Genomic DNA, 26310 nt, shown 5'->3' with positions numbered 1-26310 from the left:
AAGTCAGTGACCGTCATGTTATTGCTCTGTTAATGTATTATATATTATGTCCTAGCTACCAGCAAACACATCACAATCATTCATGCTGTTAAGTTATTGGGTTATTTTGCCAGCCTGCTTTATTGTGTTCTGGTTTAGTTCTATTCCGTCTCAGCTACTTGATGTCAAGGTCTTTTGTCTTGTTAGTCAAGGTAGTGCTTGCCATCAAGTTGAAGTTGTGTGTCAATACTCTAGTCTCTTTCTCTGTATAGCTCTCTATTTTTCTTTCTTTTTCTCTGTCTGCCTGTCTGCCTGTCTCTGTCTTTATCACAGTTCCACCCTGACTTCTGTTACCTCTCTGTCTCTCTCTGTCTCTCTGTCTCTCGCTCTCTGTCTCTCTGTCTCTCTCTGTCTGTCTGTCTCTCTCTCTCTGTCTCTCGCTCTCTGTCTCTCTCTGTCTGTCTGTCTCTCTCTCTCTCTCTCTCTCTCTCTCTCTCTCTCTCTCTCTCTCTCTCTCTCTGTCTCTCTCTCTCTCTCTCTTTCTCTCTCTCTGTCTCTCTCTCTCTCTCTCTCTGTCTCTCTCTCTCTCTCTCTCTCTCTGTCTCTCTCTCTCTCTCTCTCTGTCTCTCTCTCTCTCTCTCTCTCTCTGTCTCTCTCTCTCTCTCTGTCTCTCTCTCTCTCTCTGTCTCTCTGTCTCTCTGTCTCTCTCTCTCTCTCTCTCTCTGTCTCTCTCTCTCTCTCTCTCTCTCTCTCTCTCTCTCTCTCTCTCTCTCTCTCTCTCTCTCTCTCCCATCCAGTCGGCACAAACTCGTCGGCCCGTTCCCGTTCTGCCCGAAGCGGAGCCTCCACGCCCCACACCCCCGGCTCCACAGCGGTCACCCCAGGAACACCACCCAGCTACTCCTGCCGCACCCCTGGGAGTCGCACCCCCGGCAGCCACACACCCAAGTCTCTCAGGTTGGTAGTCTAGACGTTAGAGAAGTGGGCCAGCAACCCAAAGGTTGCCGGTTGAAATCCCACATCGTCAATGAAAGCTTGTGTGCGTGGTTGCATATGTGTGTGAATCTCAGGGATGAATGACATATGTCCATTCTCTGCAAGATAGTAGACAAAGTTGTTCTGTTGTTCTATTCAGCCTCCTCACTCAGGAGAAGAAGTTTGCTGTGATCCGCACACCGCCCAAGTCACCCTCCACCACACCCAAGCAGCTGCGCGTCCTCAACCAGCCCCTGCCTGACCTGAAGAACATCAAGTCCAAGATCGGCTCCACAGACAACATGAAGTACCAGCCCAAAGGAGGACAGGTGAGATGACAACCACTCAGCATAGGGGATATGGCCTGTGTTGAATACCACTGTGGTCAACAGTCGTGGCTCTCTTGCGGTCTCTCTGTCTGTTTCTCTCTCTCTAACTATCTCTCTCTCCCTCGTTATTCCTCCGTGCGCACTGTTCCCTGTTTCCCTCTCTGTTCCCTTTTCCCTGTTTCCTGCACACTGTCCTCTAACCACCATCTCTCCTCTCCTCTCCTCTCCTCTCCTCTCCTCTCCTCTCCTCTCCTCTCCTCTCCTCTCCTCTCCTCTCCTCTCCTCTCCTCTCCTCTCCTCTCCTCTCCTCTCCTCTCCTCTCCTCTCCTCTCCTCTCCTCTCCTCTCCTCTCCTCTCCATCATAAAGCACTGCATCTGTTTCTGGTCCTTGCTACGTTGCACCTGCCCGCCCACATTCTCAGTCTCCCACTCCCTGTGTGTGCTGTTTCTCCATCTCTGCCAAAGCAAATGTTTATCCTCCCTTCTCATTAGCCGAGGGTTGTTTACCCTCTGGTCCGATTGGTTGACAGTTGTTTACCCTCTGGTCTGATTGGTTGAGGGCTGTTTGACCTCTGGCATGATAAGGAGAAGTGGATTTGAACCAGAAGCCATAAACTAAAGATCCCGGTCTGTAGTCATTTCAGCTCCATGGATGTTTACAGCTAGCCTGGTTCCAGATCTGTTTGTACTGTCTTACCAACTCCTTTCATCGTTTGGAATCAGGACAGGGTTGGGGGCCCCCTTGAGGTCATAAGCAATGGCAAAATATGTCAAATTGGAGGTCATTACTGTAGCTTTAAAACTGCTAAATGTTCTCTCAGCCTCATGACAAGATGTGCAGAATAGCATTTTAAAACTTCAAATGTTTCTCTCTGCACCATGGCAAAAATGTGTTGAGAAGTTCAATGTTTTCTCCCCAAAATATCTGCTTTCTTAAAAAACACTTTGTCCGACCCTGTTTCCCATGACAACAATGTGAGTTGGCTATACAGCAAAAACAGATCTGAGACCAGGATGTACATGACATTAAGGCAGGGAAATAGTCTACACACAAGTACCAGTGGCTGTGTTCTTGTGGTAGTTTCTTCCTCATTCCCTACTCTGACAGACGCAATTAGCCAGAGAGGTCTTTAGCTCATGCAGAAAACAGTCCAGCCTGTCTACTCACTCGCTCACTCACAGTGTACATATTTAACCAGCAAGCTGAGTCTAATAACAAACATACAGTAGTTGCTGTTATATGAATCTTTCAGAATGAAGAATCCCTATTGGCTATTGAGGTTTGTTTTCATCCTTGATGTTGTAGGACCTTTGTTCTGTGAGAGGAGTGGAAGACAGGTTCTGAGTTTAATGAGTTCTAGTCTGGTGTTGCAGACTGGATGAAGGCTCAGAGCTTCAGTGTAACACAGCCTCAGTGCAAATGAGAAAACATAATGCACCCCAGAATAATCCCAGAATAATTTATACATCTCAAAATGAATCCAATAAGTTCTATCTTCCAATGGAAAATCTTAATTTTGGTACAGTGATTTCACTGCAATATTTTGTGGTGACCTGTAACCCCTCTATGAGTCTACCCACTTGTATTTGCTGTAGGCAGCAGTTTAGGATCTCTATTTAGAATCTCTATTTAGGCAGCATATTTAGAATCTCTATTTAGGCAGCATATTTAGAATCTCTATTTAGGCAGCATATTTAGAATCTCTATTTAGGCAGCATATTTAGAATCTCTATTTAGGCAGCATATTTAGAATCTCTATTTAGGCAGCATATTTAGGATCTCTATTTAGGCAGCATATTTAGAATCACTATTTAGGCAGCATATTTAGAATCTCTGGTGCTTTGTAATTGACTGACCTTGTAAAGATGGTCATGTTTTAGCAGCTTTAGAATCTGCAAAACGAATTAGATGAAAAGCCCAGGTGTGTGTGTGTATGTATTGTGTGTATGTATTTATGTGTGTGTTTGACTGTGTGTATTCCCACTTGTGTTTGTCTGCGTTTAATTGGCATAGGTGTGTGTCCTCAGGTGACAGGAGAATCCAGGTCAGAGTCTGGTTGATGAAATACTAGGTTTGTAGGCCAGGGTTCTCCTTTCCAGAGACGTACCAGCTTGTGTTCATTCATTGGCTCACGTCTCATTCCAACCACGTCTCTTGTGATCGCTACACGGTATAGGTCTTGCCAGTCCTGTATTTCAGACAAGTATTTGCACATTAAATTTAAAAAATTTAAAAATCCGAAATTATGACCTTATGCACTGCATGACCATTAAGAGCACCTGCCCTCAGAATGGCCTCAACTCAATATTGGGAAGGTGTTCTTTATGTTTTGTACTCTCAGTGTATATGTGACGTCGGGGCATGGATTCTACAAGGTGTCGAAAATGTTATATAGACATGCTGGCCCATGTTGACTCCAATCCTTCCCACAGTTGTGTGAAGTTGTCTGGATGTCCTTTGGGTGGTGGACCATTCTTGATACACACGGGAAACTGTTGAGCCTGAAAAACCCAGCAGCATTGCAGTTCTTGACACAAACCGGTACACCTGGCACCTATACTACAATACCCTGTTCTAATATATTTTGTTTTGCCCATTTACCCTCTAAATTGCACACATAAACAATCCATGTGTCAATTGTCTCAAGGTTTAAAAATTATTCTTTAACCTGTCTCCTCCCCTTCATCTACACTGATTTAAGTGGATTTAACTGGTGACATCAATAAAGGATCATATCTTTCACCTGGATTCACCTGGTCAGTCTATGTCATGGAAAGAGCAGGTGTTCTTAATGTTTTGTACACTCAGTGGACATAATATGATTATTAATCCAAATAAATATCAACGTACAGATACTGTACACATAATGTAAATGCAATTATTTGCAACGTATGGACATACGGACACGATTACAGGAAGCACTGCATGACCAGCCGTCATGTATAAACAATATGATTATCATTCTATGTAAATATCGATATCCAGATACTGTACGTACTAATGTCAATGCAAGTACCAGGCGGCAGATAGCCTAGCGGTTAAGAGTACCGGGCAGGCAGATAGCCTAGCGGTTAAGAGTACCGGGCAGGCAGATAGCCTAGCGGTTAAGAGTACCGGGCAGGCAGATAGCCTAGCGGTTAAGAGTACCGGGCAGGCAGATAGCCTAGCGGTTAAGAGTACCGGGCAGGCAGATAGCCTAGCGGTTAAGAGTACCGGGCGGCAGATAGCCTAGCGGTTAAGAGTACCGGGCGGCAGATAGCCTAGCGGTTAAGAGCGTTGGGCCAGTAACTGAAAGTTTTGATGTCCCACATTCCTATTATATTATATCTGGGTCCTCCAACTATGTCCTGCTACTATCTCCTCCAACTATGTCCTCCTATTATGTCCTCCTACTATGTCCTGCTACTATGTCCTCCAACTATGTCCTGCTACTATCTCCTCCAACTATGTCCTCCTATTATGTCCTCCTACTATGTCCTGCTACTATCTCCTCCAACTATGTCCTCCTATTATGTCCTGCTACTATGTCCTCCAACTATGTCCTGCTACTATGTCCTCCAACTATCTCCTCCTACTATCTCCTCCTACTATGTCCTCCAACTATGTCCTCCAACTATGCCATTGTAGAATGAATGAAGGAATGAATTGATGGATGAATGGTTTAATTAATGGCTGGATGGGTTAATGAATGAATGAATTAATTAATTGATGGGTTAATGAACGAATTCATGAATTGATGGATGGATGAAAGGATGGATTAATGAATTAATGGATGGATTAATTAATTAATGTATGTATGTATGTATGTATGGATGGATGAATAGGTGAATGAATAACTGACTGAATGGGCTTGCGAGCTAGTGAATAAACCACAGAACTAATTCTAATAAACAGAGGAATGAATGTCTGAGTGTTACAGAGTATGGATGCTGTCGTCCTCAGGTCTTCATTCCAAGTGTTAAACTGGACTTTAGCCATGTCCAATCTAAGTGTGGCTCCCTGGACAAAATCCAGTACGCACCCACCGGGGGAAACGTGAGTGTCTCAACACAGTGTGTCTACCTGCTCTAACCAACCTCTCACTCACTAACCAACAGGCATGGAGGATAGTGAATCGTGGTATCACTGTGACAGTGTTTTCTATTGTTTTGCTTTGCGTCTTGATTAATAAATACATTTGATTTGGCTTTTTAATCATATTCCTTACTCAGTTTTCAGTTTAGTCTTGGCACAAAGCACAGCTACCTAACCTCGTAGTGGTTTTCAGTGCAGTACCCTGTCTGTGCATACAGGGTCATCAAAAACTATCCTAAAATAGTATTTTAACATAGTCCTTTAAATAGTCTTTTAACATAGTCATTTACCATAGAGTTTCAACTGTATGTATCCTGTCACACCAGACAGAGACGTCACTCAAAAGACACCTGGCCCACCCACCTATTGTTCATCTAGCATCATGGACTGAATCAAAATAAACACTGAAGATCCATTAAAACACCTGTTCTCTGACTTGTCACTTAGCACGGGTGTTCTCTGTGATGTCATCAATAGCCACATTCCAGAAGGTCTGCAAAGCTGACATCTACCCAGGCGTAGTGAAATATGGTTCTGACTGCTTTGCAGATTGTCTGGAACACGGCCAATGTGTTTAGTGCTTGTTGTTGTGGTAGTGTCTGCTTTGATGTTCTATATTGATTGGTTCATTGTGGTAGATTGACTGGTTTCAGTTTATTGTGTGATGTCAGTGCCGTCTTGTGTGATGTCAGTGTCGACTTGTTTGATGTCAGTGTCATGTTGTTTGATGTCAGTGTCGTCTTGTTTGATGTCAGTGTCGTCTTGTGTGATGTCAGTGTCGTATTGTGTGATGTCAGTGTCGTCTTGTGTGATGTCAGTGTCGTCTTGTGTGATGTCAGTGTCATATTGTGTGATGTCAGTGTCGTATTGTGTGATGTCAGTGTCGTATTGTGTGATATCAGTGTCGTATTGTGTGATGTCAGTGTCGTATTGTGTGATGTCAGTGTCGTATTGTGTGATTTCAGTGATGTCTTGTGTGATGTCAGTGTCGTATTGTGTGATGTCAGTGTCGTATTGTGTGATGTCAGTGTCGTATTGTGTGATGTTAGTGATGTCTTGTGTGATGTCAGTGTCATATTGTGTGATGTCAGTGTCATATTGTGTGATGTCAGTGTCGTATTGTGTGATGTCAGTGTCGTCTTGTGTGATGTCAGTGTCGTCTTGTGTGATGTCAGTGTCATATTGTGTGATGTCAGTGTCGTATTGTGTGATGTCAGTGTCGTATTGTGTGATGTCAGTGTCGTATTGTGTGATGTCAGTGTCGTATTGTGTGATGTCAGTGATGTCAGTGTCATATTGTGTGATGTCAGTGTCATATTGTGTGATGTCAGTGTCATATTGTGTGATCTCAGTGATGTCTTGTGTGATGTCAGTGATGTCTTGTGTGATGTCTACCAACTGTCTCTATTGAGTGAGGTGGTTTACAGTGGTTTTGTAGTGATCGCTATTCTTCAGGCAGTTTGTTTCACAGATTGATGATGTCATTAACCTGTTGAGTGCTACTTTCTGTTCTTCCTTAAATGTATGCATTTTTATTAATGATTTTTCATTGAAGATAATTAGAAAACCGTAAATTATGGTCAATTCCGCATCATTTCAAGGTATTGTCCTACAGTCCTACAGATCTAAAATGTGGCAGTCCCTTCCCTCAGTGCAGTATAAGACAGTGTCTGAATGCGCCTCTCGCAGGTCCACATTACCACCAAGAAGATAGACCTGAGCCACATCACCTCCAAATGTGGATCAATGTCCAACATCCGTCACCGACCAGGTAATCAGCACTTTTTTAGTTGATTCATTAATATTGAGTGATTATTTAATAGAGAGAGTATTCCAATCTTTTGGATGAACAGGGCATAAGAACAATACATTTCTAGTTACACTTTCATATATTACATGTTTATGCTTTACCTCAGACAAGTCACTAACTGTAGTTTAATTAGCAATGGAATATTAATCCTACAGGCATTTTGTCCTGTGTAGTTACATAGTTCAACTATTACTTCTGTTTATATGAGTATTGATTGATTCATATCCTTTACTTCTCCTCTCTTCTTCTCTTCTTCTCCTCTCTTCTTCTCCTCTCCTCTCTTCTTCTTTTCTTCTCCTCTCTTCTTCTCCTCTCTCCTCTCTCTTCTCCTTTCCTCTCTCCTCTCTTCTTCTCTTCTTCTCCTCTCTCTTCTCCTCTCTCCTCTCTTCTCTTCTTTTCCTCTCTCTTCTCCTTTCCTCTCTCCTCTCTTCTTCTCTTCTTCTCCTCTCTCTTCTCCTCTCTCCTCTCTTCTCTTCTTTTCGTCTCTCTTCTCCTCTCCTCTCTCCTCTCTTCTTCTTTTCTTCTCCTCTCTTCTTCTCCACTCTCCTCTCTCTTCTCCTTTCCTCTCTCCTCTCTTCTTCTCTTCTTCTCCTCTCTCTTCTCCTCTCTCCTCTCTTCTCTTCTTTTCCTCTCTCTTCTCCTTTCCTCTCTCCTCTCTTCTTCTCTTCTTCTCCTCTCTCTTCTCCTCTCTCCTCTCTTCTCTTCTTTTCCTCTCTCTTCTCCTCTCCTCTCTCCTCTCTTCTTCTCTTCTTTTCCTCTCTCTTCTCCTTTCCTCTCTCCTCTCTTCTTCTCTTCTTCTCCTCTCTCTTCTCCTCTCTCCTCTCTTCTTCTCTTCTTTTCCTCTCTTCTTCTCCTCTCCTCTCTCCTCTCTTCTTCTCTTCTTTTCCTCTCTCTTCTCCTTTCCTCTCTCCTCTCTTCTTCTCCTCTCTCTTCTCCTCTCTCCTCTCTTCTTCTCTTCTTTTCCTCTCTCTTCTCCTCTCCTCTCTCCTCTCTTCTTCTCTTCTTTTCCTCTCTCCTCTTCCTCTCCTCTCTCCTCCTCTATTCCTCTTCTCTCTCCTTCCTCTCTACATCTCCTACAGGGGGTGGTAACGTGCGTATTGAGAGTGTGAAGCTGGACTTCAAGGACAAGGCCGAGGCCAAAGTGGGCTCACTGGCCAACGCCAGTCACACCCCCGGGGGAGGACAAATCATGGTGAGACAGTCTACAGTAAAAGGACAGAACAGGGTCATGTTCCTTAGGCACCAAACAGAAGAAAACGGACTGAAACAGGGAGGGACTACCTGGACTTTTCCAATAAGAAACCCTCATTTTCGTTTTCGATTGCGAAACGTTTTAAAACATGTTCAGTTGCGTGCCCTAATGGACATGACCTAGGTTTACATAGATGGCTTAGTAGTTTAGAACATGGTGCTGGCAACAGCAGGGTTGTGGGTTTAATTCCAACATGGGCCATGGTTAACCCCCCCCCCCCCCCCCCCTCTCTGTCTCTTTCTCAGATCGAGAGCCACAAGCTGACGTTCCGTGACACGGCCAAGGCTCGCGTGGACCACGGAGCAGACGTTATCACCCTGTCCCCAGGTGGCACCGGGGGTACATCCCCCCACCGTCTCAGCAACGTGTCATCCACGGGCAGCCTCAACCTCCTGGACTGCCCCCAGCTGTCCACACTGGCCCAGGACGTCACCATGGCCCTGGCCAAGCAAGGCTTATGAGCCTCCTGCCTCCTCCATCGCCCCCTGGTTCCTGGTCCTCCATCACCCCCTGGTTCCTGGTCCTCCATCTCCCCCTGGTTCCTGGTCCTCCATCTCCCCCTGGTTCCTGGTCCTCCACCTCCCCCTGGTTCCTGGTCCTCCATCGCCCCCTGGTTCCTGGTCCTCCATCTCCCCCTGGTTCCTGGTCCTCCATCTCCCCCTGGTTCCTGGTCCTCCATCTCCCCCTGGTTCCTGGTCCTCCATCTCCCCCTGGTTCCTGGTCCTCCATCTCCCCCTGGTTCCTGGTCCTCCATCGCCCCCTGGTTCCTGGTCCTCCATCTCCCCCTGGTTCCTGGTCCTCCATCTCCCCCTGGTTCCTGGTCCTCCATCGCCCCCCGGACCTCCTGGATCCCTTGGACCTCCTGGTCTTAACATCCCCCTTCAACATTTCTCCGTCGGCCCTCCACTGCAACAACCCTTCGCCGTCATCCCCCAAGATAAGAAACCAGATGACTGTGATCAGAGTATCAGAGTCCGTCTTCCATCATTCCACTCCCCCTCTCGCTCCTCCATAGGAAAACATGCTATTTAAACTACCACCACCAGGGGGATTTTAATGACTGACTCTAGGATGTTTGTTCTTCTTCTTTCTGTTCTAAGGGATGTGCTTGACTCTGCTAGGGTGTGTTGTGTTGTTCTTTTGGCTTCTTTTCATTACATGTTGAACTTTCTTTGGGACATTACTGTAGATGGCCAGTGTGCTAGCTAGCTAAGGCATTGAAACAGGTACAGGGATAGTGTTGATAGGGTATTATCGGTTATCTAAGACTTTACAGTGATTCTTATTGTGTGGCAATGATCTCAAAGACATTCCATTTGGCCTAGGATATTAAGCGGTCCAGCCTGGTTTCATTCCCAACATACACTATATATACAAAAGTATGTGGACACCCCTTCAAGTTAGTGGATTCGGCTATTTCAGCCACACCCGTTGTTGACAGGTGTATAAAATTGAGCACACAGCCATGCAATCTCCATAGACAAACATTGGCAGTAGAATGGCCTTACTGAAGAGCTTAGTGGCTTATAACATGGCACCGTCATAGGATGCCACCTTTCCAACAAGTCAGTTTGTCAAATTTCTGCCCTGCCAGAGCTGCCCCGGGCAATTGTAAGCGCTGTTATTGTAAAGTGGAAACGTCTAGGAGCAACAACGTCTCAGTCGCGAAGTGGCAGACCACACAAGCGCACAGAACGGGACCACCAAGTGCTGAAGAGCATAGTGTGTAAAAATCGTCTGTCCTCGGTTGCAACACTCACTACTGAGTTCCAAACTTTCTCTAGGAGCAACTTCAGCACAAGAACTGTTCGTCGGGGGCTTCATGAAATGGGTTTCCATGGCCGAGCAACCGCACACAAGCCTACGATCACCATGTACAATGCCAAGAGTCTGCTGGAGTGGTGTAATGCTCGCTGCCATTGGACTCTGGAGCAGTGGAAATACGTTCTCTGGAGTGATGAATCACGCTTCACCATATGGCAGTCCAACGGGAGTATCTGGGTTTGGCAGATGCCAGGAGAACGCTACCTTCCCCAATGCATAGTGCCAGCTGTAAAGTTTGGTGGAGGAGGAATAATGGTCTGGGGCTGTTTTTCATGGTTCGGGCTAGGCCCCTTAGTTTCAGTGAAGGGAAATCATAACACTACAGCATACAATGACATTCTTGACGATTCTGTGTCCAACTTTGTGGCAACAGTTTGGGGAAGTCCCTTTCCCGTTTCAGCATGACAATGCCCCTGTGCACAAAGCGAGGTCCATACAGAAATAGTTTGTTGAGATCGGTGTGGAAGAACTTGACTGGTCTGCACAGAGCCCTGACTTCAACCCTGTCGAACACCTTTGGGATGAATTGGAACGCCAACTGCGAGCCAGGCCTAATCACCCAACATCAGTGCCCGGCCTCACTAATGCTCTTGGCTTAATGAAAGAAAGCCCCCGCAGCAATGTACCAACATCTAGTGGAAAGCCTTCTCAGAAGAGTGGATGGCTGTTATAGCGGCAAAGGGGGGAACAAATCTAGATTTGGGTATGTCATTTTATGTGAACATTTAAAAAATAGGTTAATGCCCATGATTTTGGAATGAGATGTTTGATGAGCCGCTGTCCACATACTTTTGTTCATGCAGTGTATCTGTTCCAGTATCCCAGGTCCTGTATGTGTCTCGTAGACAGGAGGCTGTTACGTTTGTGAACAACAATTCATCTACAACACAACACAACACAATTCAATACAATGCAAAATGTTACAACTGTAACGGTAAGAAATGGCTGTTCAGACAAGCTTGTTTCAATTCAGAAAATGGGATGTTTACTATTAGACTTGATTTTGTTTTAGTAATGTGACTATATGACTTCATGATGTCATTTGCTGAATTATTGGACAAAATGTGGTTTTGTTGAGTTTGTTTTATCTCATTAATAGTGCAAATGGTAGTGTTGATGTCACGGTGGCTGAACGAGCTTGGCACATGCTGTCATGTCAAGTTACAATGCTATGAACCCTCGCTTTCCAATAGACCTCTTCCACGAGCCATCAGGCTGCTTTTCTGCTTCAGTGATGTGAGCATTCATTTACATACAGTAGCTCTGTGATTTTCACCAAACAGTCGCTGTTATGCTGACGTGACAAAAGCCAGTGAGTGACCTAATAGCACCGAGTTATAGACATAAAAGATCTAGAGAGTGAACACTGTAGCTAGGGACTATACTGTGTCTAGTCAGTGAACACAGTCTATAACCGCTTTGTACCAGCCTTAGACTAATACGTTTGCTTCCAATAAGCCTTTCTCCTACGTTTAGAGTAGCAAGAACATGGACCTTGAATGAGCTAAGGGCCTGCAGTCGCTTGTGTAACTACGCAGAAAGTGTCTGAAGCTTTATATTTAAATCAACATTCCATGAAAAATAGCAGCTATGGTTGAACACTGTGAAAATGTCCCAGTCGGATCGTACGGACGGGACTTTCTGAGGAAAGAAGGTTAAAGTAATGAAGGGACGTAGTGGAAGGAAAAGGAAGTCATTCTCAACTTGTACGTGTTTGATAAAAATGTTCTAGCTTACTTTTATCTGTCACCATTTGTGATTCCCTCCCTCCCACCCCCAATTTCCAGATGTTGGTTACCCTTCAGTGTTTTTCTCAAACCCCTTCCCACAACACTTTGCCTGTTTTAAGTGTATTTAAAGAGACCATGTAGATGTGCACACTTTACAATGTTTGAAACAATGCTGTTGACCAAACACTCCTACATAATAATAACAGGAATAAAATAATCAAATGAACTAAATACATTCGTTTGAAACATTTCCTGAATTTCCCAAATATAATGAGCTGTTTTTAAAATGTCACAAATGTGTCTGCATTACGTTATTGGGACTGTGAGTGCTAGATTGCATGCTACTGAGTGTCACGGGCGTCATCGTGGAATTGACCGACCGAGGTGCAGCGAACATTTTCCTTTATTTATGTAAATGTCGCCAACGAAACAAGAAACAAAGAAACGACTTTGGCTATAGTGCCACCAACAAAGATAACTACCCACATAGAAAACATAGAAACGACTTTGGCTATAGTGCCACCAACAAAGATAACTACCCACATAGAAAACATAGAAACGACTTTGGCTATAGTGCCACCAACAAAGATAACTACCCACATAGAAAACATAGAAACGACTTTGGCTATAGTGCCACCAACAAAGATAACTACCCACATAGAAAACATAGAAACGACTTTGGCTATAGTGCCACCAACAAAGATAACTACCCACATAGAAAACATAGAAACGACTTTGGCTATAGTGCCACCAACAAAGATAACTACCCACATAGAAAACATAGAAACGACTTTGGCTATAGTGCCACCAACAAAGATAACTACCCACATAGAAAACATAGAAACGACTTTGGCTATAGTGCCACCAACAAAGATAACTACCCACATAGAAAACATAGAAACGACTTTGGCTATAGTGCCACCAACAAAGATAACTACCCACAAAATACAAAGGAAAAAAGGCTGCCTAAGTATGATTCCCAATCAGAGACAACGATAGACAGCTGTCGCTGATTGAGAACCATACCCGGCCAAAACATAGAAACAGAAAACATAGAAATAAAGAAACTAGAATGCCCACCCTAGTCACACCCTGGCCTAACCAAAATAGAGAATAAAAGCCTCTCTATGGCCAGGGTGTGACAGAGAGAATGACAGAATGACAGAGAGAGATAGTGAGAAAGCGAGAGAGCGACAGGGAAGAGATTATGTGAAGGGTAATTCATGGAGTCATTTTAGGTGATGTAATTTGGGAAGGCTAACTGCATGCAACGGATGTATTTGGGCCCATCTGAACAACAGGTTGTGCCCATCAGAACAGAACACTGTCATGTGTTTTTTTTTAGATAACACGTTTAATAGCTGTACAGCCGAACAATAATCGTAATTGTGTGAATATCACTAGAAGGTATTTGTGGGTTATTTTATTCCCCTTAAGTGACGTGTCATATCATGAAATGTTAATGTAATCAAGACAGGGGTTTTATTTCAAGGTAATTAAACAACCTGTTGTTATTCATATGTTATTCATATGGGGATATATTAACTATGTGTGGAGAAATACTCCAGCCTGAATGTGCCGCATGTTGTCTGTAAACCGATTCTGCTTTTATATTGGTGTTTTTTCTCGTCGTCTAGCCTACTGTTCCCAGTAGCCGACCCGGTCATACTTATGTTGGTAAGGAAGGCATCTGTTCTTACTTCCTAGTAGTCGTATTGCGTTTTAACAGCCCACCCCCCCCCCCCCCCCCCCCCCCCCCCCCCCAGAGTGATGGATCACTCTGCCGTTCCCCGCTGCCGCTGCTCCGAAGGAGGTGCTGAAACCATATAGATCTCGCTCTGTTACCTCTAACACCGCCGACATTTGCAGCCATTTTACACAAGCCGAACGGAATCATGTCGTGAGGCATCACATCACCTGGGACGACCGGACCCAGCTACGTCTGGACCGCGACAAGTCGACAAGATGGTGAAGCGGAAAAGCCTGGATGAGACCGACACGGAGTGCGGCAAGGGTATACCGTTCCCGATCCAGACCTTCTTGTGGAGGCAGACCAGGTTAGTGTCGTGACAGTCATTGATAACAGGTGTTTGCCTCTGCTCAGAATATACGGGGGTGAGATTATATGTCAACCAAGCTAACTCGCTCCCTTAGGTTGTAAATTAAAATATGTGTTACATCTGTATAGAAGGTTTTTATGTGAGTGTCAATCATTTGACTCATTATACACCCGTTGACAGGGTTGTCATATCAGGCTATGCGTCAGTTCATTTGGTTAGGCTATTGTAGCCTATTCAATACATCCATACATACAACAAAATGAAAAGAAAAAACCCGGAGAAAAACAGCTAGTTCTCGTTCTAGAGGAGGAGGAGGGGGGGGGGGGGGGCAGGCTAAGATGTCACACCTGTAGACATGGTTGGGATAAGGTGAAGGTGATTGCCTTATCATGCATCCGCTATAACCTACGGCTGGAGCCATCTGACATGTATACATATGTTCACTGTTATTTCTAGAAGTAGGGCTAGGCTATGAGCGGTATAAGCGATCATATTTTATCATTTGGATGATCCCACTGGCCGCTTGCACGAAGACGTTTTGGCGGTCTAGCTCCAACATTTGCGTCACAGCCTATTCAATTTACCCTATGTAGCTAATGATATTATGTTCAATCAATAATGTAATGAAAATTAAACACGCTCCAATGTTTTCATGATTGCAGCGCGTTTCTGAGGCCGAAGTTGGGGAAACAATATGAGGCATCTTGTGTGGTAAGCCATTTTCTTAATGGAATAGTTATGATTAGAATGAATCATCGCTCTGCTTCTCCCGCGGCCTCACCGCACCGGCGAATTAGGGGAGCATTTTCCAGTTGCATTTAGCGGATTGGAGTTTGATCTGTTCTATTCTGTACCTTGTCCGTGTGTTTAAACTGTTATTACTATGAATTGTAGCTAGTTCAAACTCGTCTGTATAATTAATCTATACATTGTAATAACACGTCTTTGAGTGTATGACCATAGAGTAAATTGGGCAATAACTCAGGCTTGCTGCTTTCCCCAAGCCATATTACTTTGCTTGAGGACACATATGGGCCACATCCACTGGCACTCAATGGCCCTTCAGTTTCTGGCTCAGAGACATCACTGGCCCATGTTCATGAAGCATCTCCAAGTAGGAGTGCTGATCTAGAATCAGGTTGACCTTTTACATAATAACAAATAGGATTACATGGACAGGGGGACCTGATCCCAGATCAGCACTCCTACTCTGAGACATTTAATGAATACGGGCCACTGTGTCTCTCTCCTAGTCCTTTGAGCGGGTGCTGGTGGAAAACAAGCTCCACGGTCTCTCCCCGGTGCTGTCGGAGGCCATCCAGAGCATCTCTCGCTGGGAGCTGGTCCAGGCCGCCCTGCCCCACGTGCTCCACAGCACCGCCATCCTGCTCTCTAACAGGAACAAGCTGGGTAAACACACATGGACGCAGACACACACATGCATGCACAGGCACGCACACAGACACACATACAGTAATACAGACATGAATACAGTAATACAGACACACATACAGTAATACAGACACGCATACAGTAACAGACAGGAATACAGACAGGAATACAGTAATACAGACAGGAATACAGTAATACAGACACGCATACAGTAATACAGACACGAATACAGTAATACAGACACGCATACAGTAATACAGACACACATACAGTAATACAGACACGCATACAGTAATACAGACACACATACAGCAATACAGACATGAATACAGTAATAGAGACACGCATACAGTATTACAGACACACATACAGTAATACAGACATGAATACAGTAATACAGACACGCATACGGGTGGCAGGGTAGCCTAGTGGTTAGAGCGTTGGACTAGTAACCGAAAGGTTGCAAGTTCGAATCCCCGAGCTGACAAGGTACAAATCTGTCGTTCTGCCCCTGAACAGGCAGTTAACCCACTGTTCCTAGGCCTCCATTGAAAATAAGAATTTGTTCTTAACAGACTTGCCTAGTTAAATAAAGGAATTTTTAAAAAAATACAGTAATACAGACACGCATACAGACACACATACAGTAATACAGACATGAATACAGTAATACAGACACACATACAGTAATACAGACACACATACAGTAATACAGACACACATACAGACACACATACAGTAATACAGACACACATACAGACACACATACAGTAATACAGACACACATACAGACACACATACAGTAATACAGACACACATACAGACACACATACAGTAATACAGACACACATACAGACACACATACAGTAATACAGACACACATACAGTAATACAGACACACATACAGTAATACAGACACACATACAGTAATACAGACACACATACAGACACACATACAGTAATACAGACACACATACAGACACACATACAGTAATACAGACACACATACAGACACACATACAGTAATACAGACACACATACAGACACACATACAGTAATACAGACACACATACAGACACACATACAGTAATACAGACACACATACAGACACACATACAGTAATACAGACACACATACAGACACACATACAGTAATACAGACACACATACAGACACACATACAGTAATACAGACACGCATACAGTAATACAGACACACATACAGTAATACAGACACACATACAGACACACATACAGTAATACAGTAATACAGACACACATGCAGTAATACAGACACGCATACAGTAATACAGACACGCATACAGTAATACAGACACACATACAGACACACATACAGTAATACAGACACACATACAGTAATACAGACACGCATACAGTAATACAGACACGCATACAGTAATACAGACACACATACAGACACACATACAGTAATACAGACACACATGCAGTAATACAGACACGCATACAGTAATACAGACACGCATACAGTAATACAGACACGAATACAGTAATACAGACACACAGACATACATACACAGACATGCATACACAGACATGCATACAGTAATTCACACACAGACACGCATACAGTAATACAGACACGCATACAGTAATACAGACACGCATACAGTAATACAGACACGAATACAGTAATTCACACACACAGACATACATACACAGACATGCATACACAGACATGCATACAGTAATTCACACACAGACACGCATACAGTAATACAGACATGAATACAGTAATTCACACACACTCAGACATACACACACAGACATGAATACAGTAATGCACCCCCCCTCCCACCACACACACCCATGCATCCCATCACACCAATCAAACACTAATCTCTGACCCAGGGGTGTCAAACTTATTTTGCCCCGCGGGCCACACTTAATGGCCAAAATTTGTCCTCTATCCATTACTTTTTGAAATTTCGATGCTCCCTAACTGTCTAGCTTTCGTATCGATAACTGTTATCAGGCTGGACAGTGTGAAGAGACTGTAAATGACTGTTATCAAGCTGGACAGAGTGAAGAGACTGTAAATGACTGTTATCAAGCTGGACAGAGTGAAGAGACTGTAGATGACTGTTATCAAGCTGGACAGAGTGAATAGACTATAAATGACTGTTATCAAGCTGGACAGAGTGAAGAGACTATAGATGACTGTTATCAAGCTGGACAGAGTGAAGAGACTGTAAATGACTGTTATCAAGCTGGACAGAGTGAAGAGACTGTAAATGACTGTTATCAAGCTGGACAGAGTGAAGAGACTATAAATGACTGTTATCAAGCTGGACAGAGTGAAGAGACTGTAAATGTCGGACCATTATAATTTCTACACGGTTTCGATTTGGTTTTATTAAGTAATTAAGCAGATTCTGTGCTCCACAAAGCATTCCCGGAAGTATTGCAATGTTGGGCCTCTGGGTTTAGGGCCTCTGTGATCAAACCACCAGTGGGCCGCATTGAACAGGCCATATGTTTGGCACCCCTGCTCTGACCCCTCACCCCTAACCCCCCTCTAACCCCAGGTCACCAGGACAAGCTGGGCGTGGCGGAGACCAAGCTGCTCCATACCCTCCACTGGATGCTACTGGAGGCGGCCCAGGAGTGCAACCAGGAGCCCAGCCTGGGCCACGGATGGTCGGGGGGCAGCAGCAGCTCAGCCTTCCTCCAGCCAATGGGGATTGGGAACCAGGGTTCCCCGCCAGCCAGAGGTGGCCCAGGATCAGGCACCGGTTCTGGGTCAGGAGCGCCACGCTGTAGCGGGTCCCTGGAGGAGGATGAGCACGCCCGCACCAAGCTCTTCCACAAGAGCATGGCCACTGTGGAGCTGTTTGTCTTCCTCTTTGCTCCCCTCATTCACCGCATCAAGGTACCTCTGATTCATCCTTCCTGCTGGACTACCGCCTATTGATCTGTGTGGATAGATGCTGCGGTTGTGTTACATGGCTCTGGGAATGCTGTGGTGTGTGTCTGTGTTTGTGTGTCTGTGTGTGTCTGTGTGTCTGTGTGTGTCTGTAAACTTTTTCGCTGTGTTGTCTAGGAGTCTGATCTGACTTTCCGATTGGCCAGTGGTCTCATCATATGGCAGCCAATGTGGGAGCACCGGCAACCTGACGTCCCCGCCTTCTCTGCCCTCATCAAGCCTGTGAGGAACATTGTGACAGGTGAGACACCCAGAGGACACCAAAGAAAGCATGTAGTACTGACTCTATGGAATCATATGAGTTCTACTCTGCTGTTTTACATGAGACATTAGTAATATCCAAACCAAATACCATAGTAACAAAAGTGATATTTTAGTCTATTCTACATAGAGTCTAGACCCTAAAAGGGATCTTCTGCCCTGTCCATAGAGGGTTCCTGGAACCGAAAATGGTTCTTCAAAAGGACCTCTTATGGGGACAGCCAAAGAACCCTTTTGGAATCCTTTTTACTAAGAGTGCATTCTATTCTATTCTATTCTATTAGATTCTATTCTGTTAGATTCTATTCTATTCGATTCTATTCTGTTAGATTATATTCTGTTAGATTCTATTCTGTAAGCTACCACCTGTTTTGTCAACAGCCAAGAGGAACTCCCCGGTGAACAACCAGTGTAGCCCCTGTGGGTCCAGAAACCAAGGCCCCATGGTGAGTGTTCGTCTCAGGCAGCAGTGAGACAGCTGTACCCCTCTTCCAGCCCCCCCTCCCCCCCAGGGCCTCTGCTAATATTGTTATCACTCCCGAGTGGCGCAGAGGTCTAAGGCACTGCATCTCAGTGCAAGAGGTGTCACTACAGTCTCTGGTTCGAATCCAGGCTGTATCACATCCAGCCATGATTGGAAGTCCCATAGGACGGCGCACAATTGGCTCAGTGTTGGCCGGGGTAGGCCGTCATTGTAAATAATCATTTATTCTTAAATGACTTGCCTAGTTAAATAAAGGTTCCCTTGCTGGTATGATCTGTGTGTGTGTGTGTGTGTGTGTGTGTGTGTGTGTGTGTGCGTAGCATCTGATTAGAATAGACTAGAAGCCTCTTGACTGACAGACTCTTATTTGCTCTGTCTGCAGGGCTTCCAGGTGGTCTGTGAAACGGCCCAATCAGATTCATCCTCCCCCGGGGCTGGAGAGCAGAGCTGTCGCCGCGGCAACTCAGTAGAAAGAGGTGGGCCGTCAACGCGACAGGCTCCACTCGACAAAGGGATCGCCAAGAAGAAGTAAGCCGTTATGATCTGTGCAGTTCATACAAAACACACACACGCGACATATGATACATGGAAAATGTGAACAGTAAGGAGACATTAAAGGGATTGGTACAGATACAGTGGCAAGACATGAATGTGAACCCTTTGGAATTACCTGGACCTCTACATAAACTGGTCATACAATGGGATCTGATCTTCATCTAAGTCACAATAATAGACAGTCTGTTTAAATGAATAACACACAAACAATGATACGCTTTCATGTCTTATTGAACACACCATGTAAACATTCACAGTGCAGGGTGGGAGAAGTATGTGAACCTTGGTTTTAATAACTGCTTGGCCCTCCTTTGGCAGCAATAACCTCAACCAAACGTTTTCTGTAGTTGCAGATCGGACCTGCACAACGGTCAGGAGGAATTTTGGACCATTCCTCTTTACAAAACTGTTTCAGTTCAGCAATATTCTTGGGATGTCTGGTGTGAACCGCTCTCTTGAGGTCATGCCACAGAATCTCAAATTGGGTTGAGGTTCAGGACTCCGACTGGGCCTCTCCAGAAGGCCTATTTTCTTTTGTTGAAGCCATTCTGTTGTTGATTTACTTCTGTGTTTTGGGTCGTTGTCCTGTTGCATCACCCAACTTCTGTTGAGCTTCAATTGACAGACAGATAGCCTTTCATTCTCCTGCAAAATGTCTTGATAAACTTGATGATAGCAAGCTGTCTAGGCCCTGAGGCAGAAAAGCAGCTCCAAACCATGATGCTCCCTCCACCATACTTTACAGTTGGGATGAGGTTTTGATGTTGGTGTGCTTTGCCTTTTTTTCTCCACACATAGTGTTGTGTGTTCCTTCCAAACAACATAACTTTAGTTTCATCTGTCCACAGAATATTTTGCCAGTAGCGCTGTGGAACATCCAGATGCTATTTTACGAACTTCAGACATGCAGTTCTTTTTGAACAGCAGTGTCTTCATCCGTCCTCCCATGAACATCATTCTTGTTTAGTGTTTTATGTTTTGTCGACCCGTCAACAGAGATGTTAACGTGTTCCAGAGATTTCTTTGTCTTTAGCTGACACTCTAGCATTCTTCTTAACCTCATTGAGCATTCTGCTCTGTACTCCTGCAGTCATCTTTGCAGGACGGCCACTCCTAGGGAGAGTAGCAACAGTGATGAACTTTCTCCATTTATAGACAATCTGTCATAACGCGGACTGATGAACATCAAGGCTTTTAGAGATACTTTTGTAACCCTTTCCAGCTTTATACAAGTCAACAATTCTTAATCCTGGGTCTTCTGAGATCTATTTTGTTCAAGGCATGGTTCACATCAGGCAATGCTTCTTGTGAATTGCAAACTCAAATTTTGTGAGTGTTTTTTATGGGGCAGGGCAGCTCTAACCGACATCTCCAATCTCGACTCATTGATTGGACTCCAGGTTAGTTGACTCCTGACTCCAATGAGCCTTTGGAGACGTCATTAGCCTGGGTGTTCACATACTTTTTCCAACCTACACTGTGAATGTTTAAATTATGTATTCAATATAGACAAGAAAAATACAATAAGTTATATGTTATTAGTTTAAGCAGACTGTGTTTGTCTGTTGTTGTGACTTAGATGAAGATCAGATCTGATTTTATGACCAATTTCTGCAGAAAATAATTCCGAAGGGTTCACATACTTTTTCTTGCCACTGTATTTGTTGTTTGAATCCCAGATTGCCCCTTTAATGGAACTGTCATGTCGCATGTATATGATGTTGTATGAAGGTGAAGGCATTGCTGTCCAGTATAGTAGCCTGACTGACTGTAACATTACTATTATACAGGACTAGTACACGTTGACCTTATAGCAGTCTAGAAGGAACAAACTGGCTGCATTCATCTAGTTTCATGTTATATACTGTAGCCTGCAGCATCACCTGTTCCTCATAGCTTAGTATGGCTCAGTCACACACACACACACACACACACACACACACACACACACACACACACACACACACACACACACACACACACACACACACACACACACACCCGAGCGCTCATTCAGAGGTTCCACTCCATCCCTTGTGTATTATGATCAGTATAATGAGTTACAACTTGTTCCTCTCAGCCTCCCAGGCAGACACCAGATATAGACAGAGACTGAAACAGATCTGTCTCTCCCTGTCTGCCTGCTCTTACCAATGAGACACTTTACCCAGGGTATTGATGCTAAACTAACATGGTGCATGTATAATGCTGGCACTGCCAGTGCATGTGTGCATGTCTGATGCTGGCACTGCCAGTGTGTGTGTGTGTGTGTGTGTGTGTCTAATGCTGGCACTTCCAGTCTCCAACTCTGTACCTTGGCCCAGAGCATCAGGCAGGCACATAATGGATAGACATCGATCTGCCCACTGCCCAACCTGACCCTCATACCCACTGCCCATGCTGCCCATGCTGCCCCTCAGACCCAGTGCCCAATTTGACCCTCAGACCCACTGCCCAACCTGACCCTCAGACCCACTGCCCAATTTGACCCTCAGACCCACTGCCCAACCTGACCCTCAGACCCACTGCCCAACCTGACCCTCAGACCCACTGCCCAACCTGACCCTCAGACCTAGTGCCCAACCTGACCCTCAGACCCAGTGCCCAACCTAACCCTCAGACCCACTGCCCAACCTGACCCTCAGACCCAGTGCCCAACCTGACCCTCAGACCCAGTGCCCAACCTGACCCTCAGACCCAGTGCCCAACCTGACCCTCAGACCCATTGCCCAAACTGACCCTCAGACCCACTGCCCAACCTGACCCTCAGACCCAGTGCCCAACCTGACCCTCAGACCCAGTGCCCAACCTGACCCTCAGACCCACTGCCCAACCTGACCCTCAGACCCAGTGCCCAACCTGACCCTCAGACCCAGTGCCCAACCTGAACCTCAGACCCAGTGCCCAACCTGACCCTCAGACCCACTGCCCAACCTGACCCTCAGACCCACTGCCCAACCTGACCCTCAGACCCAGTGCCCAACCTGACCCTCAGACCCAGTGCCCAACCTGACCCTCAGACCCAGTGCCCAACCTGACCCTCAGACCCAGTGCCCATCCTGACCCTCAGACCCACTGCCCAACCTGACCCTCAGACCCAGTGCCCAACCTGACCCTCAGACCCACTGCCCAACCTGACCCTCAGACCCAGTGCCCAACCTGACCCTCAGACCCAGTGCCCAACCTGACCCTCAGACCCAGTGCCCAACCTGACCCTCAGACCCAGTGCCCAACCTGTGCCCGCTTAGGGGGAAGAATAACGATTTGGATTTAAATGATTTGGCATGCATCCAGTTAATGATGAATTCATTTTAGAGTAAAACTGTGAGTGTTGAATATAAGAGTTTTACAACAGGTTGGTCTAATACTGGAAGCTGATTGGTTAAAAGAGCATTCAAGCCGGTGTCTATTCCGCAAGTTACCACCAGCTAAATCTATGACGTTAAAATGCCTATTTACTCTGTTCCATCTGACCGAGCAATCCACTCTCTCATTAGCCCAGCCAGACAATGTATAAACATGATCTCCACTGTAATAGGCATAGACTAGCAATTGGTTTTCAATAGCGGAGATTTGTGTAAAACCTGCGGTCTGTCTCTCTGACATCTCCAGCTGTCTCACAGTAATGAACATGTAGGGGTCGGGAGTAGGGACGAGACAGACAGGCAGGCAGCGTTTCTCAACTAGTCGAAATCATGAATCTGCTGGCATCATTTTTATGGATATATACAAATAAATGTCAAATGAATCTAAATGCAGCTAGTTTGCAGGCTTTCCAACTTCAGTTTGAAGTGAATGTGCAAGCTGTGTTGTTGGCTAGCTTCCCTGAACAACAGTGTCCTGACAAGAGAGCACATTTTCTATGCCAGACGAAATCTTGCATCATTAGCTCATTCTTATGAAGGTATCTAAATACATTTAAGTAGAAAACAGCTTAAACAAATGCAAATGCAGCTACTTTTCTGTTATTCTGACTGCAATGTTTGACCTGACTGTAAGTTAGCCATAGTTGTTTAGCTAGCAAGCAAGGGATAAGAACCTTGCCAGTCAGTATGGCAATAGAACATTTAGATTGAATGACTGGCTCACGTCCATAGATACAAAACAAAAATACTTAACAACTGGGTCACGTCTCGGGCCTAATAACACCCATGCCAATATATCCTTCAAACATCGGCTTCTCTGACATTATCCCTGAAGTATGCCTTAGAATTAGAAATTAGAATACTAGAATTGTCATGAACCTTCTTATGATGGGATTAAGGTCAGCCATTTTGGTCAGGGAGTTGTTCAACCATGGTTTGCTAGCGATGTGATAAGATATTGTGTTTGTGTAAAATAATGAATTTGAAGAATTTATCTGCACTGTTTGTTTGTTAGCTAGCTAGCCAGACAGTTTTAGAGGAATGATCCCATGAATGTTTCAAATTAAATGCTAATATGCCAACATTCCATTCAAACAACACAGTCAATCCACAGCCACACTGGCTGCATCAGTTGATGATTCAGTTGATGATATTTACAAGTGTAAATACAACCAGTTCTGATATTGTATCATATAACAGCACTCTCAGCTTTCCAGGAAAGGAAACATTTAGACATTTATGGTCTGTTTACATATATTTTATTTATTTATAATTATATAACAATATTTTAGGTTGACAATAATTCTGTTACACAATTTGTGATATATCACATGCCCTATTTCACTTTTATTCTCCATCAGTAAAATCAGGATTATGTCTCTACTGCCATTCATTCACATTAGACTGGGTGGGATTTCTCCCTGTCCAATATGGCTGCCATTCATTCACATTAGACTGGGTTGGATTTCTCCCTGTCCAATATGGCTGCCATTCATTCACATTAGACTGGGTGGGATTTCTCCCTGTCCAATATGGCTGCCATTCATTCACATTAGACTGGGTTGGATTTCTCCCTGTCCAATATGGCTGCCATTCATTCACATTAGACTGGGTGGGATTTCTCCCTGTCCAATATGGCTACCATTCATTCACACTAGACTGGGTTGGATTTCTCCCTGTCCAATATGGCTGCCATTCATTCACATTAGACTGGGTGGGATTTCTCCCTGTCCAATATGGCTGCCATTCATTCACATTAGACTGGGTTGGATTTCTCCCTGTCCAATATGGCTGCCATTCATTCACATTAGACTGGGTGGGATTTCTCCCTGTCCAATATGGCTGCCATTCATTCACATTAGACTGGGTGGGATTTCTCCCTGTCCAATATGGCTGCCATTCATTCACATTAGACTGGGTGGGATTTCTCCCTGTCCAATATGGCTGCCATTTTCACCCCATTCTGAAACTTTTAGGGTTTATGACATCACCCCTCTAGTAATTTAATAGGATCTCTATGGTGTTTGAATTCAGTAATACAACACATTCAATCATAGGTTCCATCAGGGGCGGACTGGGACCAGAAATCGGCCCTGTCATTTCTAACACACCGGACAATGTTTTTTCTTGAGGCCCCCTGGGCTAAAAATCGACCAGCCCATCTTGCATTTGCCCAAAATGCCATATGGCCAGTCCACCCCTGGTTGATTTAATGTGGATATTGGGTATGGAGAAGGAGAGAGATGTCTCCCAGCCATCCTCACCTTAATGCAGTGTGACAGCAGAGTGAAACGATCCATCTCTCTTCATGAGATTCACATTTATAGGACTTCCAGCTGTGATTCTAAATAAGCTCTCTCCCCTGATTAATACTGCTGACGTACAGCTCCGGTGTTGCCATGCACTCCAATCACCCCTTTCCACTGTGATGCGATGCTGATGCAGTTTCCATGGCAACCCCTGCTGCAATGGAGGGAGTCCAGGTTGGGCATTGTCTCTCCTGGGGGTGGGTGTATGTACGTCACTCAGTCGCCACAGCAACCTCTCCACAACACCAACCGAAAGCTTTGAGTGTGCGTGTGTCGTTTAGACAGTGTAACACGATACTGCTCCCGCATCCTGTACTCTGACATTGATTCTTCTAGTATTGACCGTCTCAACCCGACTCAGTTTAATAGTACAGCTAAGATGAAATGCTTCACCCTCCCTCCCTCCTCCCTCCCTCTGCTTTCACTACAGTATAAATCTCATTCTATTGTTGTGGTGCGGTGTAGCCCTGTATATCGGCTCCTTTGCCATGCACCAGGGCTGTATTCATAAGGCATCAAACGTAACCAAGATAGATTGAAACAAGGAGGGGCTCCCTGAGCATGTCCAATAAGAAAAGCTAGTTTCGTGTTTCATTGTAAACTGTTTTTCTACAGTGTGACTTAATAAATATGAGCCACCAGCCAGTGACCTTCATCTCGGCTGCTGAGCTAAAGTCTTATTTGATAGTGGGCTCACGTAGGCTGAAAATCCAGTCTCTAAATCTCCACAGAAACAAATGCTGCAGGGCCTTTTTATTTAACAAAATACAGGGCCTTGTTGTTTTTTAGCACATGCTACATGGCCTTGTTGTTTAACACAAGCTACAAGGCCTTGTGGTTTAACACATGCTACAGGACCTTGTTATTTAACACATGCTACAGGGCCTTGTTGTTTAACACATGCTACAGGGCCTTGTTGTTTAACACATGCTACATGGCCTTGTTGT

At 44.8% G+C, this 26310-nt stretch overlaps 2 protein-coding genes across 6 annotated transcripts in view; both read left to right on the top strand.

Annotated features, from left to right (window-relative positions):
• LOC109876944 (microtubule-associated protein 2) overlaps positions 1-12209 on the top strand; it is a 98258-nt gene extending 86049 nt beyond the window's left edge. For 4 of the 5 annotated variants that reach the window (XM_031813373.1, XM_031813375.1, XM_031813374.1 and 1 more), the window contains 6 exons: positions 777-936; positions 1115-1283; positions 5227-5319; positions 7048-7129; positions 8248-8360; positions 8666-12209. In XM_031813373.1, coding sequence (XP_031669233.1) covers positions 777-936; positions 1115-1283; positions 5227-5319; positions 7048-7129; positions 8248-8360; positions 8666-8881 — 833 coding nt within the window. In that variant the 3' untranslated portion in view covers positions 8882-12209. The remainder of the gene's footprint in view (positions 1-776; positions 937-1114; positions 1284-5226; positions 5320-7047; positions 7130-8247; positions 8361-8665) is intronic. The other variant, XM_031813376.1, reaches the window with a different exon arrangement.
• Positions 12210-13748: 1539 nt separating this feature from the next.
• The window catches only part of LOC109876752 (protein unc-80 homolog), a 106818-nt gene continuing 94256 nt past the window's right edge, over positions 13749-26310 (top strand). The window contains 7 exon segments of the mRNA XM_031813318.1: positions 13749-14031; positions 14697-14745; positions 15288-15444; positions 17992-18335; positions 18507-18630; positions 19032-19096; positions 19517-19662. Coding sequence (XP_031669178.1) covers positions 13940-14031; positions 14697-14745; positions 15288-15444; positions 17992-18335; positions 18507-18630; positions 19032-19096; positions 19517-19662 — 977 coding nt within the window. The 5' untranslated portion in view covers positions 13749-13939.

The sequence above is a fragment of the Oncorhynchus kisutch genome, unplaced genomic scaffold (genome assembly GCF_002021735.2).
Source record: "Oncorhynchus kisutch isolate 150728-3 unplaced genomic scaffold, Okis_V2 Okis05a-Okis16b_hom, whole genome shotgun sequence".
Taxonomy (NCBI): Eukaryota; Metazoa; Chordata; class Actinopteri; order Salmoniformes; family Salmonidae; genus Oncorhynchus; species Oncorhynchus kisutch.
This window is presented reverse-complemented; position numbering and strand designations above follow the sequence as displayed.